The following is an 18,729-nucleotide window of genomic DNA, read 5'->3' as shown; positions in this document are numbered from 1 at the left end:
TGGTCCAGACCGCTTCATCCCACAATACCGCCGAATCAAAATAAGACGTTGGTGGTATGAAGTATGACCATCACTGCCCACAACTCCTTTGTGTTCTACTCGTGCTTATCATCTACGCATAGACCGGGCTTGGATGCCACTGTTTGGGAATGTTGCATGGAAAAAAATTCTATGCACACGCAAGATCTATACATGGAGATGCATAGCTACGAGAGGGGGAGAGCATCTTCATACCCTTGAAGATTGCTAAGCGGAAACATTTATCATGTGGTTGATGTAGTCGTACTCTTCGCAATCTGATCACGATCCAACCGATCTAGTGCCGAACGGACGGCAACTCCGAGTTTAGAACATGTGTGGCTCGATGACGTCTCCTCCTTCTTGATCCAGCAAGCGGGAGAGGAGAAGTAGATGTGATCACAACAAACACGATGGCGTGGTGGTGATGGTGGTGGTGGAGCACCGACATCGCTTTGCTAAGCGTCACCGGGACGAGGCGGTGGAACTACGGAGTAACGAGAGAGAGAGAGAGAGAGATGCCAAGGGCTTGGTGTGTCCTCTTGGGGCACCCCTCCCCTCTATATATAGGTGGAGGGGCGTGGGAAACACACACTCCAAGCCCTAGGGAGCAGCTAAGGGGAGAGGACTTGGACTCCAAGTCCAATCCTATTCCTACTAGGACTCCTTCCTTTTTTGCCTTCCCTGGCCACATGGGCTTTTGAGGACTTGGTGCGCCTAGCCCAATAAGTTCAGGGTGCCTCCCCGCAGCCCATGCTAGCCCTTGGGCCGTGGTGGACCCACTTGTGGACTTCCGGACCCCTCCGGAATCTTCCGGAACCTTCTGGAAGTTTCCCGCTACAACACCGAAAAAACTGCACCTTTTTTTGGAACCCAAAGTATGACTTTCCATATATAAATATTTACCTCTTGACCATTCCGAGACTCCTCGTGACATCCGGGATCTCATATGGGACTCTAAAGAACATTTTGTTACCACTCATTAAATATCCCAATACTACTCTAATGCCAACGAACGTTAAGCGTGCGACCCTGGGGGTTCGGGAATTATGTAGTCATGACCGGGACACCTCTCTGGTCAATAACCAATAGCGGGACCTGGATGCCCATATTGATTCCTACATATTCCACGAAGATATTTTATTCGTTTAACCTTTATGACAACATACGTATTTCCCTTTGTGTGTCGGTATGTTACTTGTCTGAGATTCGATCGTCGGTATATCTCTATACCTAGTTCAATCTCGTTACCGACAAGTCTCTTTACTCGTTCCGTAATACATCATCTTGCAACTAACTCCTTAGTCACTTTGCTTGCAATCTTCTTGTGATGTTGTATTAACGAGAGGGCCCAGAGATACCTCTCCATCACACGGAGTGACAAATCCCAGTCTTGATCCATGCCAACCCAACAGACACCTTCGGAGATACCTGTAGAGCATCTTTATGATCACCCAGTTACGTTGTGACAGTTGATAGCACACAAGGTATTCCTCTGATATACGGGAGTCGCATGATCTCATGGTCGAAGAAACATGTATTTGACGTTAAGAAAGTAGTAGCAATAAACGGAATGATCATATGCTATGCTAACGGATGGGTATTGTCCATCACATCATTCTCCTAATGATTTGATCCCGTTACCAAATGACAACTCATGTCTATGGTTAGGAAACCTTAACCATCTTTGATCAAGGAGCTAGTCTAGTAGAGGCTCACTAGGGATACAGTATTTGTTTATGTATTCACACATGTGTCTAAGTTTCCGGTCAATACAATTCTAGCATGAATAATAAACCTTTGTCATGATTAAGGAAATATAATAATAACCATTTTATTATTGCCTCTATGGAATATTTCCATCAAACGGAACTACTCACACATCATCATGGAGGCAACAAGGTCGATGAGGATTGCCTTCCCAATGATTTCCCCCTCCGGCAGAGTACAGGAAAAGACCTCCAGATGGGATCATGGAAGAACAGAGGCTTGTGTCAGTGATAAAATTGTTTCGGGTCTTGCTTTGGGGTTTTTGGAATATATGGGAATTTATAGGCTAGGAATTAGGCCAAGGGAGTGCTTAGGGGGCCCACAAGTGCTGATGGCGCCCCCTTGGTTGCGGCCCTTGAGCTTGTGGCGCCCTCATGTATCTTCTGATCTCTCCTCGAAGCTTCCAGTGTCTCTTCTGGTCCCGAAAAAATCACTGTAAATTTTCATCGTGTTTGGACTTTGTTTGGTATGGTTTTTCTGCGAAACAAAGAAATAGGCAAAAAAACAGGAACTGGCACTGGGCACTAAGTTAATAGGTTAGTCCAAAAAAATAATATAGAATGGCATATAAAGTATACAAGAGTGATAATATAATAGCATGAAACAATCACAAATTTTAGATACATTGGAGACGTATCAAATAGTATGGTCATACTCGTCGAGGTAGGTAGCCCGATACACACGGAGCCAAGAACAGAAGGATAATATGCACTGATGAGTTGAAACTATTGAGTGCATCATTGCTAATTGAGTGATACTACTGAGTACGACAGTGCCCACTTTGGTACAACACTCGACCTTATTACTGTTTAATCATACGAATCAAGTTGCCAACAACAATTGTTATTTGGAGCCTGCGTTAAGCATGAACATTATATCCGGATCTTGTTTATTACGAGATGAATATTCATTTAAATTCGAGAATAATGGTTGTTCTATTTATACGAGTAACATATTTTATGGTCATGGACCCAATGTGAATGGTTTATTCTTGTTGAATCTCGACAGTAGTGATACACATGTTCATAATACTAATGCCAAAAGATGCAAAGTGAATAATGATAGTACCACATACTTGTGGCACTACCGCTTAGGTCATATTGGTGCAAAGTGCATGAAAAAACTCCATACTGATGGACTTCTGGAATCACTTGACTTGGAATCATTTGAAACATGTGAACCATACCTCATGGGCAAGATGACTAGCAGACTGTTTTGTCGCATAATGGAGCGGACAAATGACTTGTTGGAAATAATACATACCAATGTATGTTGTCCAATGAGTGTTGAAGCACACGGTGGATATCGTTACTTCCTGACCTTCATAGGTCACTCCCTTTCATCCTCCTTTCTCTCATAATTTAAGTAGATATGGTATATTTATTTAGCAAAACACAAGTCTGAAACATTTGAAAATTCAAGGAATTTTAGAGTGAAGTAGAAAATCATTGTAATAAGAAGATAAAATTTCTACGATCTGATCATGGAGGTGAATATCTGAGTTACGAGTTTGGTATCCATTTAAGAAATATGGAATTGTTTCACAACTCATGCCACGTGGAACACCATAGCGTAATGGTGTGTCCAAACGTCGTAATCATACTTTATTATATATGGTGCATTCTATAATGTCTCTTACTGATTTGCCACTATCATTTTGGAGTTATGCATTGGAGAGAGCCGCATTCACTTTCAATAGGGCACCGTCTAAATCCGTTGAAATGACATGATAACCCACAAGTATAGGGGATTGCAACAGTTTTCGAGGGTAGAGTATTCAACCCAAATTTATTGATTCGACACAAGGGGAGCCAAAGAATATTCTCAAGTATTAGCAGTTGAGTTGTCAATTCAACCACACCTGGATAACTTAGTATCTGCAGCAAAGTATTTAGTAGCGAAGTAATATGGAAGTAACGGTAACGATAGCAAAAGTAATATTTTTGGGTTTTGTAGTGATTGTAACAGTAGCAACGGAAAAGTAAATAAGCAGAGAACAATATGTGAAAAGCTCATAGGCATTGGATCGGTGATGGAGAATTATGCCGGATGCGGTTCATCATGTAACAGTCATAACCTAGGGTGACACAGAACTAGCTCCAATTCATCAATGTAATGTAGGCATGTATTCCGAATATAGTCATACGTGCTTATGGAAAAGAACTTGCATGACATCTTTTGTCCTACCCTCCCGTGGCAGCGGGGTCCTAATGGAAACTAAGGGATATTAAGGCCTCCTTTTAATAGAGTACCGGACCAAAGCATTAACGCATAGTGAATACATGAACTCCTCAAACTACGGTCATCACCGGGAGTGGTCCCGATTATTGTCACTTCGGGGTTGCCGGATCATAACACATAGTAGGTGACTATAGACTTGCAAGATAATATCAAGAACTCACATATATTCATGAAAACATAATAGGTTCAGATCTGAAATCATGGCACTCGGGCCCTAGTGACAAGCATTAAGCATAGCAAAGTCATAGCAACATCAATCTCAGAACATAGTGGATACTAGGGATCAAACCCTAACAAAACTAACTCGATTACATGATAAATCTCATCCAACCCATCACCGTCCAGCAAGCCTACGATGGAATTACTCATGCACGACGGTGAGCATCATGAAATTGGTGATGGAGGATGGTTGATGATGACGATGGCGACGAATTCCCCTCTCCGAAGCCCCGAACGGACTCCAGATCAGCCCTCCCGAGAGGTTTTAGGGCTTGGCGGCGGCTCCGTATCGTAAAACGCGATGAATCCTTCTCTCTGATTTTCTCTCCCCGAACACGAATATATGGAGTTGGAGTTGAGGTCGGTGGAGCTTCAGGGGGCCCACGAGGCAGGGGGCGTGCCCCCACCCTCATGGATAGGTGGTGGGCCCCCTGGCCTTGATTCTTTCGCCAATATTTTTAATATTTTCCAAAAATAAGTTCCGTGGAGTTTCAGGTCATTCCGAGAACTTTTGTTTCTGCACATAAATAACACCATGGAAAGTCTACTGAAAACAGCGTCAGTCTGGGTTAGTTCCATTCAAATCATGCAAGTTAGAGTCCAAAACAAGGGCAAAAGTGTTTGGAAAAGTAGATACGACGGAGACGTATCAACTCCCCCAAGCTTAAACCTTTGCTTGTCCTCAAGCAATTCAGTTGATAAACTGAAAGTGATAAAGAAAAACTTTTACAAACTCTGTTTGCTCTTGTTGTTGTAAATATGTAAAGCCAGCATTCAAGTTTTCAGCAAAGATTATGACTAACCATATTCACAATAACATTTAGGTCTCATGTTTACTCATGTCAATAGCATAATCAACTAGCGAGCAATAATAATAAATCTCGGATGACAACACTTTCTCAAAACTATCACAATATGATATAACAGATGGTATCTCGCTAGCCTTTTCTGAGACCGCAAAACATAAATGCAGAGCACCTTTAAAGATCAAGGACTGACTAAACATTGTAATTCATGGTAAAAGAGATCAGTCATAGTCATACCCAATATAAATTAATAGTAATGGATACAAATGACTGCGGTGCTCTCCAGCTAGTGCTTTTTAATAAGAGGGTGATGACTCAACATAAAAGTAAATAGATAGGCCCTTCGCAGAGGGAAGCAGGGATTTGTAGAGGTGCCAGAGCTCGATTTTAAAGCAGAGATAAATAATATTTTGAGCGGCATACTTTCATTGTCAACATAACAACCAAGAGATAGCGATATCTTCCATGCTACACACATTATAGGCGGTTCCCAAACAGAATGGTAAAGCTTATACTCCCCCTCCACCAACAAGCATCAATCCATGGCTTGCTCGAAACAACGAGAGCCTCCAACTAACAACAGTCCCAGGGGGAGTTTTGTTTGCAATTATTTTGATTTGATTTGCATAAAGCATGTGACTGGGCATCCCGGTGACCAGCCATTTTCTCGTGAGTGAGGAGCGGAGTCCACTCCTCTTGAGAATAACCCGCCTAACATGGAAGATAAGGACAGCCCTAGTTGATACATGAGCTATTCGAGCATACAAAACAGAATTTCATTTGAAGGTTTAGAGTTTGCCACATACAAATTTACTTGGAACGGCAGGTAGATACCGCATATAGGAAGGTATAGTGGACTCATATGGCATAACTTTCGGGTTTAAGGAATTGGATGTACAAGCAGTATTCCCGATTAGTACAAGTGAAGGCTAGCAAAAGACTGGGAAGCGACCAACTAGAGAGCGACAACAGTCATGAACATGCATTAAAATTAATATACACTGAGTGCAAGCATGAGTAGGATCTAATCCACCATGAACATAAATATCGTGAAGGCTATGTTGATTTGTTTCAACTACATGTGTGAACATGTGCCAAGTCGAGTCACTTAAATCATTCAAAGGAGGATACCACCCCACTATACCACATCACAACCATTTTAATAGCATGTTGGCACGCAAGGTAAACCATTATAACTCATAGCTAATTAAGCATGGCATAAGTAACTATAATCTCTAATTGTCATCGCAAACATGTTTATTCATAATAGGCTGAATCAGGAACGATGAACTAATCATATTTACAAAAACAAGAGAGGTCGAGTTCATACCAGCTTCTCTCATCTCAATCAGTCCATCTTATATCGTCATAATTGCCTTTCACTTGCACGACCGAACGATGTGAATAATAATAATAGTGCACATGCATTGGACTAAGCTGGAATCTGCGAGCATTCAATAAGCAGGAGAAGACAAGGCAATATGGGCTCTTGGTTAAATCAACAATAAAGCATATAAGAGCCACTTCAACATTTTAATCATGGTTTTCTCCTATCAACCCCCAAAGAAAAGAAATAAAAACTATTTACACGGGAAAGCTCCCAACAAGCAAACGAAGAACAGGAAATCTTTTTGGGTTTTCTTTTTAATTATTACTACAAGAAAGAAAAGTAAACTAACTAAAAGCTACAACTAATTTTTTTGGTTTTTCTTAAGATTTATCAAACACACAAGAAGAAAGCATAGAAAGAAAATAAACTAGCATGGATAGTACAATGAAAGAGTATGAGCACCGACATCTAGCAATGAGTGTGTGAACATAAATGTAATGTCGGTGGGAAATACGTACTCCCCCAAGCTTAGGCTTTTGGCCTAAGTTGGTTTATTGCCACCGATGGCCTGGCGGATATCCAAAGTTGTAACCGGGGTCGTACTGAGATGAAGAAGCCCCTGATTGCCACTGGTTGGCAATCATCTCCGGATCCCACTGGTAATTAGACTGTCATGGAGGATCAAATTGTGGTTCCGACTCTGGCTCTGTGGTTGATGTAGGGTTCCGGTAGGCGTGAATGGCCGCCAGCGGAACAAGATACTGACCTGCAGATAAATTAAACAAGGAAGGAGAAGGCAAGGTAATAGTCTCAGGGTGATCTTTATCAAAGAACAATTTGTATTTAAGCGCCCCTTCCCTATTCTTAACAATAAAATCATGCGCTACTATACTCTTATAATCTAAATAAACAGTGGGCAGCAATTTTTCTTCTTTTTCATAGTGCCTAATAGGTATGTTATGATATGCAGCAAGGCGTGAAGCATAGACACCTCCAAAGATGGGGCCCTTTGTACGATTCAGACTTAACCGTTTGGCAATAATACCGCCCATACTAACAGAATCATCACAGAATAAACCATGGAACAAAATAATAATATCAGGAACACTAAAGTTTCCACAGTTTCCGCGACCAATTAAGCAACGACTAGCAAATATTGCAAAATAGCGTAAAACAGGAAAATGTATGCTAGTAATTCTTGCATCGGAAACTTTCCTAGTTTCCCCTATGCTGCCCTGGCTATCTTAGTCAAGAAGAAGGATGGCACATGGAGACTGTGCATTGACTATAGGAAGCTCAACACCCAGACAATGAACAACAAATTTCCCGTTCCTGTTATTGAGGACCTGTTCGATGAACTACAAGGAGCACAATACTTCACAGAACTTGACTTAAGGGCAGGCTATCACCGAGTGCGAATGAAGAAAGAAGACATCCACAAGACAGCTTTCCATACATACTTTGGCCATTATGAATTCTTCGTGATGTCATTTGGCTTGACTAATGCCCCAGCCACCTTCCAAGCCCTGATGAACAAAGTGTTTGCTAGATATCTCAGGAAGTACATCTTGGTGTTCTTTGACGACATCTTGATTTTCAGCAAGACTCTAGCTGAGCATTTGGACCATCTCAAGACTGTCTTGCACACATTGAGACAAGAGCAGCTATTTGTTAAGATGAGCAAATGTATCTTTGCTGCAGCACAAGTGGAATACCTTGGACGTATAATATCTGGCTCCGGAGTACCAACAAACCCTCATAAGATTGAATCAATGACAAATTGGTCTATACCACAAAACACAACACAATTGAGGAGTTTTCTGGGATTGACAGGGTACTACAAACGGTTTGTGCAACATTATGGCTTAATTTGCAGACCTCTCCATGATATGCTCAGGAAATATGCTTTCCAATGGACTGATCTGCAAACACAAGATTTCAGCCAACTCAAACACAGCCTCACCTCTACTCCAGTACTAGCCCTACCCGACTTCTCCCTCCCTTTCCAACTGGAAATTGATGCTAGTGGGACTGGTTTAGGGGTTGTTCTTATGCAACAAGGCAGACCCCTAGCATTTTTAGCAAAACACTTGGGCCCAAATCTGCAGCCATGTCAACCTATGAAAAAGAAGCACTAGCAATTTTAGAAGCACTAAAGAAATGGATACATTATCTTATTGGAAATGAGTTGCTTATCAGAACTGACCAAAGGAGCGTGAAGTTCATGATTGATCAAAAGGTCTCCGAGGGGATACAACAAAAATTGCTCTTGAAATTGCTGGAATTCAATTACAAAATAGAGTATAAAAAGGGGGCTGACAACAAGGTGGCATTTGCTTTGAGAAGAAAGGAAAACATACTCATGGCTACTAGCATAATCACTCCCACTTGGATTGAGTCTATAGAGCACAGTTATCAGCAAGACACACACTACCAGGAACTATTACAAAAACTCCTCATTTCCCCTGACTCTGAGAAAGATTACACTGTCACTGCTGGAATCATAAGGTACAACGGCAAGATACACATTGGCAACGACCCAGATTTGAGACACTATCTCATCGAATCCTTGCATGCCTCTGCTATCGGTGGTCATTCAGGCATGGTGGCCAATTACCAAAGAATCAAAAGATTGTTCCATTGGCTGGGACTCAAGAAAGATGTAGAGAAATTCACATCAGAATGTCTTGTATGCCAAAGAGCCAAAGCTAAACATTGTCACTACCCAGGACTTCTTGATCCCCTTCCCCTACCAGACATGGCATGGACCCATCTAACAATGGATTCATAGAGGGTCTGCCCAAATCCAATGGGAAAGAAGTGATCCTTGTTGTGGTCGATCGCTTTACCAAGTATGCTCACTTTATTCCACTACCCCACCTATATACAGTGCAAACTGTGGCTCAAGCCTTCTTGGAAAATGTATTCAAACTCCATGGCCCACCCAAGAGCATTGTAACAGACCGCGATATAATCTTCACAAGCAACATGTGGCAAGGGATCTTCAAAGCCATGAAAGTCAAGCTCAAGCTCAGCACTGCATACCACCCCCAAAGTGACGGGCAATCTGAGCGAATAAACCAATGTTTAGAATCCTACTTGAGGTGCATGACCTTTGAAGAACCCAGAAAATGGTGCTCATGATTGCCATTAGCTGAGTGGTGGTATAACACCACTTACCACACATCCACTAAATTTACCCCCTTCCAAGCTCTCTACTGCTACCCCCACCAATGATAAGTGAAATAGTTGTGCCTGGACCTACAGATGTTGATGCCCAAGATTTTCTAAGAGAACAACAACACATGGTTTCCATTCTCAAGGAACACTTGACACAAGCTCAGGCTCGGATGAAGAAATATGCTGACAAGAAACGCCTTGAGAGGACATCTGAAGTGGGAGATATGGTTTATCTACGGATGCAGCCCTACCGAATGGCTGCCTTCGGCATCCGACAAGCCATGAAGCTGACAACTAAGTTGTATGGCCCCTATCGTATCTTACAGAAAATTGGCCATGTAGCATACAAGCTCCAACTTCTCGAGCACATTGGCATTCATCCGGTCTTCCACGCCAGTCAGTTGAAGAAGCACCTGGGCGCACATGCTATCCCGAGCAAAGGTCTTCCATTAGTGGACTGTACTGGCAAGATTAAAACAGAACCACTAGCAGTGTTTGAAACTCGCTCATTACCACATAATGGCATCCTGGTCACCGAATGGTTGATCAATTGGGAAAATCTCAAACCTGAAGAAGTGACGTGGGAGGATGCTAACTTCATCAAACAAACCTTCCCTGACTTCTTTGAAAGCTACCTAAAGATTAGTTGTAGCACTATCCGTGAGGACAAGTATGATCTTAGAGGGGAGCATTGTCAGCTACCTAAAGATTAGTTGTAGCACTATCCGTGAGATTCAGTTATTGGCTTCAGTATCGGCATACCGATTCGACCTAGTCAAGGCGATCCAACGGTGAATGACGACGAGCTCGCGTTGGAGGGTCACGATGGACGGATGCCCTGTTTTACAGTTTGCTGTTGTTTTCTTCAGATAACACCAGTCAAGGCATAACTCTAAAAGCGCTGCTCACTTTCTTCTTTCCAGCTAGCGAGTGACCGGCCATATAAGCGCCTGCATGCGTGAGGTCGGGCAGCAATCATTTTATCCCCAACTATTGTAACCCTAGTTTCCTAGCGAAAGTAGAAATCCTCCATTAATAGAAGGGGTCTCCGCTATTGGGAGTTCATCTTTGTTCAAGATTTGAGTTCATAGTTGAAAGTGCTAGCTATCGACTAGAGGGGAGGTGAATAGGTGATTTTTATGGAAATCTTCGAGAGATGCAAGATCTTCGAAGACAGACAACTAAACAACACCTATACGACATGCAGCAGAAGATATTCTACACTAGACATGCCATAGTCAAGTAAACAATACAATGAAAGCACGAAGACAAATAGCTGCTAGGTAGAACAGATTGGAATAGGAAGACAGTATGAAGCCAAATACAAGAAAGTCACCACACTATGAAGTCAAACAGATCAGGCATGCAAGCAATGACTTCACGAAGACAAACTGAAATGTAAAAGAGATAGGGGATAGGACCAGTTGCTTGGTGAAGACAAGGATTTGGTAGACCAGTTCCAGTTGCTGTGACAACTATACGTCTGGCTAGGGAGGCTAAGATTAAACTCAGAAGACCACGCATTCACCTTATCGCCTTGATCTAAGGACACCCAGTCCTCGCCCAATCACTCTGGTAAGTCTTCAAGGTAGACTTCCAAACCTTCATAGACTTCGTTCACCGGCAATCCACAATGACTCTTGGATCCTCAGAACGTGACGCCTAACCGGCTGGAGGATACATAGTCCTCAAGTGTAATAAGTCTTCAGATCACGCAGACAGAAAGACTTCAGTGATGCCTAACACTCTTTGGCTCTGGGTGTTTTGGGCTTTGTCCTCGCAAGGGTTCTCTCTCTCAAAGGCTTCGGAGGTGGGTTGCTCTCAAATGACAAAAGTCGTGCACTTACTTTGAGCACCACCAATTTATGGTGGAGGGGGTGGGCTATTTATAGCCAACAGGCAACCCGACATGATATGTCCAAAATGACCCTGGGTCACTAAGGAACCGACACGTGTCCAACGGTCGGATTTCAAACACATGCAGCAGCTTGACTTGGGCTACAAGCAAAGCTGACTCATCTGACTTTGGATGAGATTTGCTCTCATTGTCTTTGCTCGGAGACATAGGATTTTGGGTTGAGCATCACTTTAGTTTTCTGACTTTGTTCACTTGAACCCCACTTAATAGTTCGGTGGTTCCTGTGACTCAAGGAAGAAGAAAATGAAACTATGAAAGAAACACTGGTATGCGTCGGTCCTAAACAAACGGTAATCCGAGAAAATCATTTCCGTAGGTATGTACATCCCACACGGTGAATCCCAGAAAAACATTTTCGTTCGTATGTATATCACACACAGTCAATCCAAGGAATACATTTCCGTTCTTATGTACATCCCACACAGTCAATCCAGGGAAAACGTTTCCGTTCGGATGTACATCCCACACAGTTTTATGTATACGCTCGTGTGTGAAAGGTGTCACTATCACACACGCTCTGACTTGGTTAAGTGCTTGCTTTCATTAACTACATCACACATGATTTGAGGTAGAAAACTATGTGGCATTGGGCTATCCATCACAAGCGCTTTTACTGCTAGAACCGTTTGCAAAGTTCCATGACCGTCTATTCCCTTTTTATTTTTGCCTGTAATTTATTATTCTAATTGGAAATTTTGAAATATGAAACGTGCAATTCAAATTCTCAGCACAATGGTTCAACAACGAATCCATAAATAAAATTGCCAGTACAATATGTTCAGTAATTACAGGATTAGGCAACAATTAACTATGATGAACCATAGTATTTAAAGGCGGTAAAGGTGAAGAGACAAGTGTAAATCATTTTGACTGCCGACGGTGTTGAAGAAGTGGAATGCCCATAATGTGCCTTCCTGCATGCCATAGGCACGAACCACTTTTGTCCAACCCCTTGTGACGATCGCCCGCCCATCCTTCACCGCCTTCAGGAAGACTTCTAGAGCATTATCATGGTAGCATGAATTATATACTTTAACCTTAGTTGCCTCCACTCCGGTCATGTAGTTTCAAGGTAGTCATCAGTAAATAGCTTCGGAAACCACTGAAAAGAGAAAAATATCAGATACTGAGGTCTAATAGAGTAACTTGTTGTGGGTAGGGGGAAAAGGCAACACATTACTTACCATCCTAAAGTTCACTATTGTCTTCGACAAAGTGTAAATAAAGAGCTTAATTCCAATCACCCGTTTCTTTCGCCTAACAATCTTTCTTAGTTTCCTCACTTGACGCTTGTTCATGAATATCTCATTGCCCCATACGCAAAAGGGATCGAAGTGTGGTTCAGTACCGGTCATATATGTACCTAGAAGCAACCAGTAAATGTTAGAAGCTAAACTGAGATTGCACAAATGATGTAAAATACAACTACCTATGTTCCTAAGTACAAGTATTCTTTTTTGAGATTTCAATATGAACTACATACGGATGTATATAGAATTATAGATATAGTTTAGATTAGAATCTAGATTCACTCATTTTGCTCCTTATGTAGTCTATATTGGAATCTCTAAAAATACTTATATTTAGGAATAGATGGTGTATAAGACATGGGATGCAGCTAACCTCGACGGCAAACAACATCATTGCCCATTGTAGCCCTGTGTAAGTACATGGAAAGCCAATGTTAACTACAACAGGGTTAACATCCACCAAAAATAGCAAATGGTAATAAAACGGCAGCATCTGTAGTGATATCTTCATTTCGAAAGAGTAGCACGGTAGCAAAGGGACGGATTAAAAAATGGATACAACTGTTAATTGCAACAGTCTTAACAACATCCTAATTCATGTTTTGTAAGTTTGTAGCCATTGAAATACAACTCTTTAAAAATGGATACGACTGTTAATTGCAACAGGCTTAATGGCCACTGAAACTGGTACTGGTAAAAATGCAATTGGCAGAGTTAAACATCACAGGGCAGGTGCTGCCAGCGCAGATAATGGCCCGGTTGTCTATAAAAAGGTAGGGAAAATAGCTCAACGTGTTAGGCATGTTTACTACAACATGCTTAATACATCGACAGTACAAAACACATCCATTAATTGCAACTGGTATTGGTAAGATTGAACTAGTGGGTACATACTTGGTAAGTCCTGAGAGGTAGTTGTTGGGGCACTTCATCTTGGCCAGAGCCCACCCAAAGTCAGCGGCGGTGGAGGTGAGCTGTTCCCCCAGGTCGAAGCGTGGATCAGTGCCACTGACATGTGTACCTACAGGCAACCAGTAAGACATGGGATCCAGCTAACCTTGACGGCAAACAATAGCATCGGCCGTTATGACCCTGCGTAAGTACATGGACAAGCATGTTCAGTACAACAGGGTTAGCATCCACCAAAAATAGCAAATGGGGCAGCATCTATAGTATATCTTCATTGCGGAGAGTAGCATGGTAGCAAATGGACAGATTAAAAAATGGATACAACTGTTAATTGCAACAGGCTTAACAGCATCCTAAGTCATGTTTTGTAAGTTTGTAGCCATTGAAATACAACTATTTAAAAATGGATTCAGTTGTTAATTGCAACAGGCTTAATAGACATTGAAACCGGTACTGATAAAAATGCAATTGGCATAGTTAAACATCACAAGGCAGGTGCTGCCAGAGCAGAGAATGGCCCAGATGTCTATAAAAAGGTAGGGAAAGTAGCAAAACGTGGTAGGCATGTTTACTTGAACATGCTTAATACATCGACCGTACAGAACATAGCCATTAATTGCAACTGGTATTGGTAAGATTGAACTGGTGAGTACATACTTGGTAAGTCCTGAGAGGTAGTTGCTGGGGCACTTCATCTTGGCCAGAGCTCGCCCAAAGTCAGCGACGGCGGAGGCGAGCTATTCCTCCGGGTCGAAGCGTGGATCAGTGCCACTGACATGTGTACCTACAGGGAACCTGTTGGGGATATAACTACTGGCGTAACCCGCCCAGGAGGGGCCGGGTTATGTTAGGATGATTCATCATATGAAGCCCAATATCAAGACTTGAAGATGGCGGTTCAATAAAGGGCTTAAAGCCCGTAGGTGATTTAAGGCCCGTAGTGATAAACCGCCATAATGGCGTGACTTGTGTTGTAAGGCAAGATTAACTAGTTACCGAGCCGGATACTGTTTATAAGCCGGCCGGGACTCTGTAGGCCGCGGGGCGTCAGCCCGTGTATATAAGGGGATGACCCGTCGGCGGCTTAAGAGAGATAACATAAAATCGGTAGCCAGGCATAGCGGATTCGCTCCCTGGTCATCGAAACCCTAGTAATTCCACCTCAACTGGAGTAGGCTTTTACCTTCACCGTAAGGGGCCGAACCAGTATAACCCTCATGTCCTTTGTCCCGCTTTAACCCCTTTAAGCTTCCAAGTTGCGATGGCTCCACGACTAAGTCCTTTCACAAGGGCATCTGCCGTGACTATTCCACGACAGTTGGCGCCCAACGTGGGGCCAGCGCACGGTGGATTTGAGTTCTTGAAGGGCAGCATCGAAAGGCTCAGGGGATACGCTGTGGGCCAGATGACCAAGAGTCATCACGGCAAGCTCTACATCAACGACGCAGGTTGGGGCCCCGACGCCGGCTCAATCGAGTACGGGTACCGGGTCCCCTTCGGCGGAATCTGTTGGGGATCGTAGCAGAATTTTAAAATTTCCTATGCATCACCAAGATCCATCTATGGAGTATACTAGCAACGAGGGGAAAGGAGTGCATCTACATACCCTTGTAGATCGCGAGCAGAAGCGTTCCAATGAACGAGGTTGATGGAGTCGTACTCGCCGTGATCCAAATCACCGATGATCCAGTGCCAAACAGACGGCACCTCCGCGTTCAACACACGTACGGAGCAGCGACGTTCTCCTCCTTCTTGATCCAGCAAGGGGGAAGGAGAGATTGATGGAGATCCAGCAGCTTCTGCGAGAGAGAGAGGTGTTGCAGGGGAGGAGGGAGGCGCCAAAGGCTGTTGTGTTGCTGCCCTCCCTCCCCCCTTTATATAGGCCCCCTAGGAGGGGGGGGCTCCGGCCTGGAACCCATCTACATGGGGGGCGGCGGCCAGGGGGGAGACTTGCCCCCCAAGGCAAGTGGGGCGCCCCCCCCACCCTAGGGTTTCCAACCCTAGGCGCAGGGGGGAGGCCCATGGGGGGTGCCCCAGCCCACTAAGGGCTGGTTCCCTTCCCACTTCAGCCCATGGAGCCCTCCGGGACAGGTGGCCCCACCCGGTGGACCCCCGGGACCCTTCCGGTGGTCCCGGTACAATACCGGTGACCCCCGAAACTTTCCCGGTGGCCGAAACTTGACTTCCTATATATAATTCTTCACCTCCGGACCATTCCGAAACTCCTCGTGACGTCCGGGATCTCATCTGGGACTCCGAACAACTTTCGGGTTTCCGCATACTCATATCTCTACAACCCTAGCGTCACCGAACCTTAAGTGTGTAGACCCTACGGGTTCGGGAGACATGCAGACATGACCGAGACGCCTCTCCGGTCAATAACCAACAGCGGGATCTGGATACCCATGTTGGCTCCCACATGTTCCACGATGATCTCATCGGATGAACCACGATGTCGAGGATTCAATCAATCCCGTATACAATTCCCTTTGTCAATCGGTATGTTACTTGCCCGAGATTCGATCGTCGGTATCCCAATACCTTGTTCAATATCGTTACCGGCAAGTCTCTTTACTCGTACCGCAATGCATGATCCCGTGACTAACTCCTTAGTCACATTGAGCTCATTATGATGATGCATTACCGAGTGGGCCCAGAGATACCTCTCCGTCATACGGAGTGACAAATCCCAGTCTCCATCCGTGCCAACCCAACAGACACTTTCGGAGATACCCGTAGTGTACCTTTATAGTCACCCAGTTACGTTGTGATGTTTGGCACACCCAAAGTACTCCTACGGTATCTGGGAGTTGCACGATCTCATGGTCTAAGGAGAAGATACTTGACATTGGAAAAGCTCTAGCAAACGAACTACACGATCTTTGAGCTATGCTGAGGATTGGGTCTTGTCCATCACATCATTCTCCTAATGATGTGATCCCGTTATCAATGACATCCAATGTCCATAGTCAGGAAACCATGACTATCTGTTGATCAACGAGCTAGTCTTCTAGAGGCTTACTAGGGACACGTTGTGGTCTATATATTCACACATGTATTACGATTTCCGGATAACACACTTATAGCATGAACAATAGACAATTACCATGAACAAAGAAATATAATAATAACCATTTATTATTGCCTCTAGGGCATATTTCCAACAGTCTCCCACTTGCTCTAGAGTCAATAATCTAGTTACATTGTGATGAATCGAACACCCATTGCGTCCTGGTGTTAATCATGTTTTGCTCTAGGGAGAGGTTTAGTCAACGGATCTGCTACATTCAGGTTCGTATGTACTTTACAAATATCTATGTCTCCATTTTGAACACTTTCACGAATGGAGTTGAAGCGACGCTTGATATGCCTGGTCTTCTTTTGAAACCTGGGCTCCTTCGCAAGGGAAATAGCTCCAGTGTTGTCACAGAAGAGAGTCATCGGGCCGGACGCGTTGGGAATCACCCCTAGGTCGGTAATGAACTCCTTCATCCAAACTGCTTCCTGTGCTGCCTCCGAGGCTGCCATGTACTCCGCTTCACATGTAGATCCCGCCACGACGCTTTGCTTGCAACTGCACCAGCTTACTGCTCCTCCATTCAAAATATACACGTATCCGGTTTGTGACTCGAGTCATCCAGATCTGTGTTGAAGCTAGCGTCGACGTAACCCTTTACGACGAGCTCTTCGTCACCTCCATAAACGAGAAACATATCCTTAGTCCTCTTCAGGTACTTCAGGGTATTCTTGACCGCTGTCCAGTGTTCCATGCCGGGATTACTTTGGTACCTTCCTACCAAACTTACGGCAAGGTTTACATCAGGTCTGGTACACAGCATGGCATACATAATAGACCCTATGGCCGAGGCATAGGGGATGACACTCATCTTTTCTCTATCTTCTGCCGTGGTCGGGCATTGAGCCGTGCTCAATTGCACACCTTGCAATACAGGCAAGAACCCCTTCTTGGACTGATCCATATTGAACTTCTTCAATATCTTGTCAAGGTAAGTACTCTGTGAAAGACCAATGAGGCGTCTTGATCTATCTCTATAGATCTTGATGCCTAATATATAAGCAGCTTCTCCAAGGTCCTTCATTGAAAAACACTTATTCAAATAGGCCTTTATACTTTCCAAGAATTCTATATCATTTCCCATCAATAGTATGTCATCCACATACAATAAGAGAAATGCTACAGAGCTCCCACTCACTTTCTTGTAAACACAGGCTTCTCCATAAGTCTGTGTAAACCCAAACGCTTTGATCATCTCATGAAAGCGAATGTTCCAACTCCAAGATGCTTGCACCAGCCCATAGATTGAGCGCTGGAGCTTGCATACTTTGTTAGCATTCTTAGGATCGACAAAACCTTCCGGCTGCATCATATACAATTCTTCCTTAAGGAAGCCGTTAAGGAATGCCGTTTTGACGTCCATCTGCCATATCTCATAATCATAGTATGCGGCAATTGCTAACATGATTCGGACGGACTTCAGCTTCGCTACGGGTGAGAAAGTCTCATCGTAGTCAACCCCTTGAACTTGTCGATAACCCTTAGCGACAAGTCGAGCCTTATAGATGGTCACATTACCATCCGCGTCTGTCTTCTTCTTAAAGATCCATTTATTTTCTATGGCTCGCCGATCATCGGGCAAGTCAGTCAAAGTCCATACTTCGTTTTCATACATGGATCCTATCTCGGATTTCATGGCTTCTAGCCATTTGTCGGAATCCGGGCCCGCCATCACTTCTTCATAGTTCGAAGGTTCACCGTTGTCTAACAACATGATTTCCAGGACAGGGTTGCCGTACCACTCTGGTGTGGAACGTGTCCTTGTGGACCTACGAAGTTCAGCAGTAACTTGATCCGAAGCTTCATGATCATCATCATTAAGTTCCTCCCCAGTCGGTGTGGGCACCACAGGAACATCTTCCCGCGTTGCGCTACTTTCCGGTTCGGAAGGGGTGACTATCACCTCATCAAGTTCCACTTTCCTCCCACTTAATTATTTCGAGAGAAACTCTTTCTCCAGAAAGGACCCGTTCTTGGCAACGAAGATCTTGCCTTCGGATCTGAGGTAGAAG

The 18,729-nt window shown here is 43.8% G+C and overlaps 1 protein-coding gene across 1 annotated transcript; it reads left to right on the top strand.

Annotated features, from left to right (window-relative positions):
- Positions 1-9,617: 9,617 nt before the first annotated feature.
- On the top strand, positions 9,618-10,277 carry LOC141040868 (uncharacterized). The gene has a single exon (XM_073506983.1). It carries the CDS (start codon positions 9,618-9,620, stop codon positions 10,275-10,277), a length of 660 nt encoding a protein of 219 aa, XP_073363084.1.
- Positions 10,278-18,729: the final 8,452 nt, after the last annotated feature.

This window comes from Aegilops tauschii, chromosome 2 (genome assembly GCF_002575655.3).
Source record: "Aegilops tauschii subsp. strangulata cultivar AL8/78 chromosome 2, Aet v6.0, whole genome shotgun sequence".
NCBI lineage: Eukaryota > Viridiplantae > Streptophyta > Magnoliopsida > Poales > Poaceae > Aegilops > Aegilops tauschii.
This window is presented reverse-complemented; position numbering and strand designations above follow the sequence as displayed.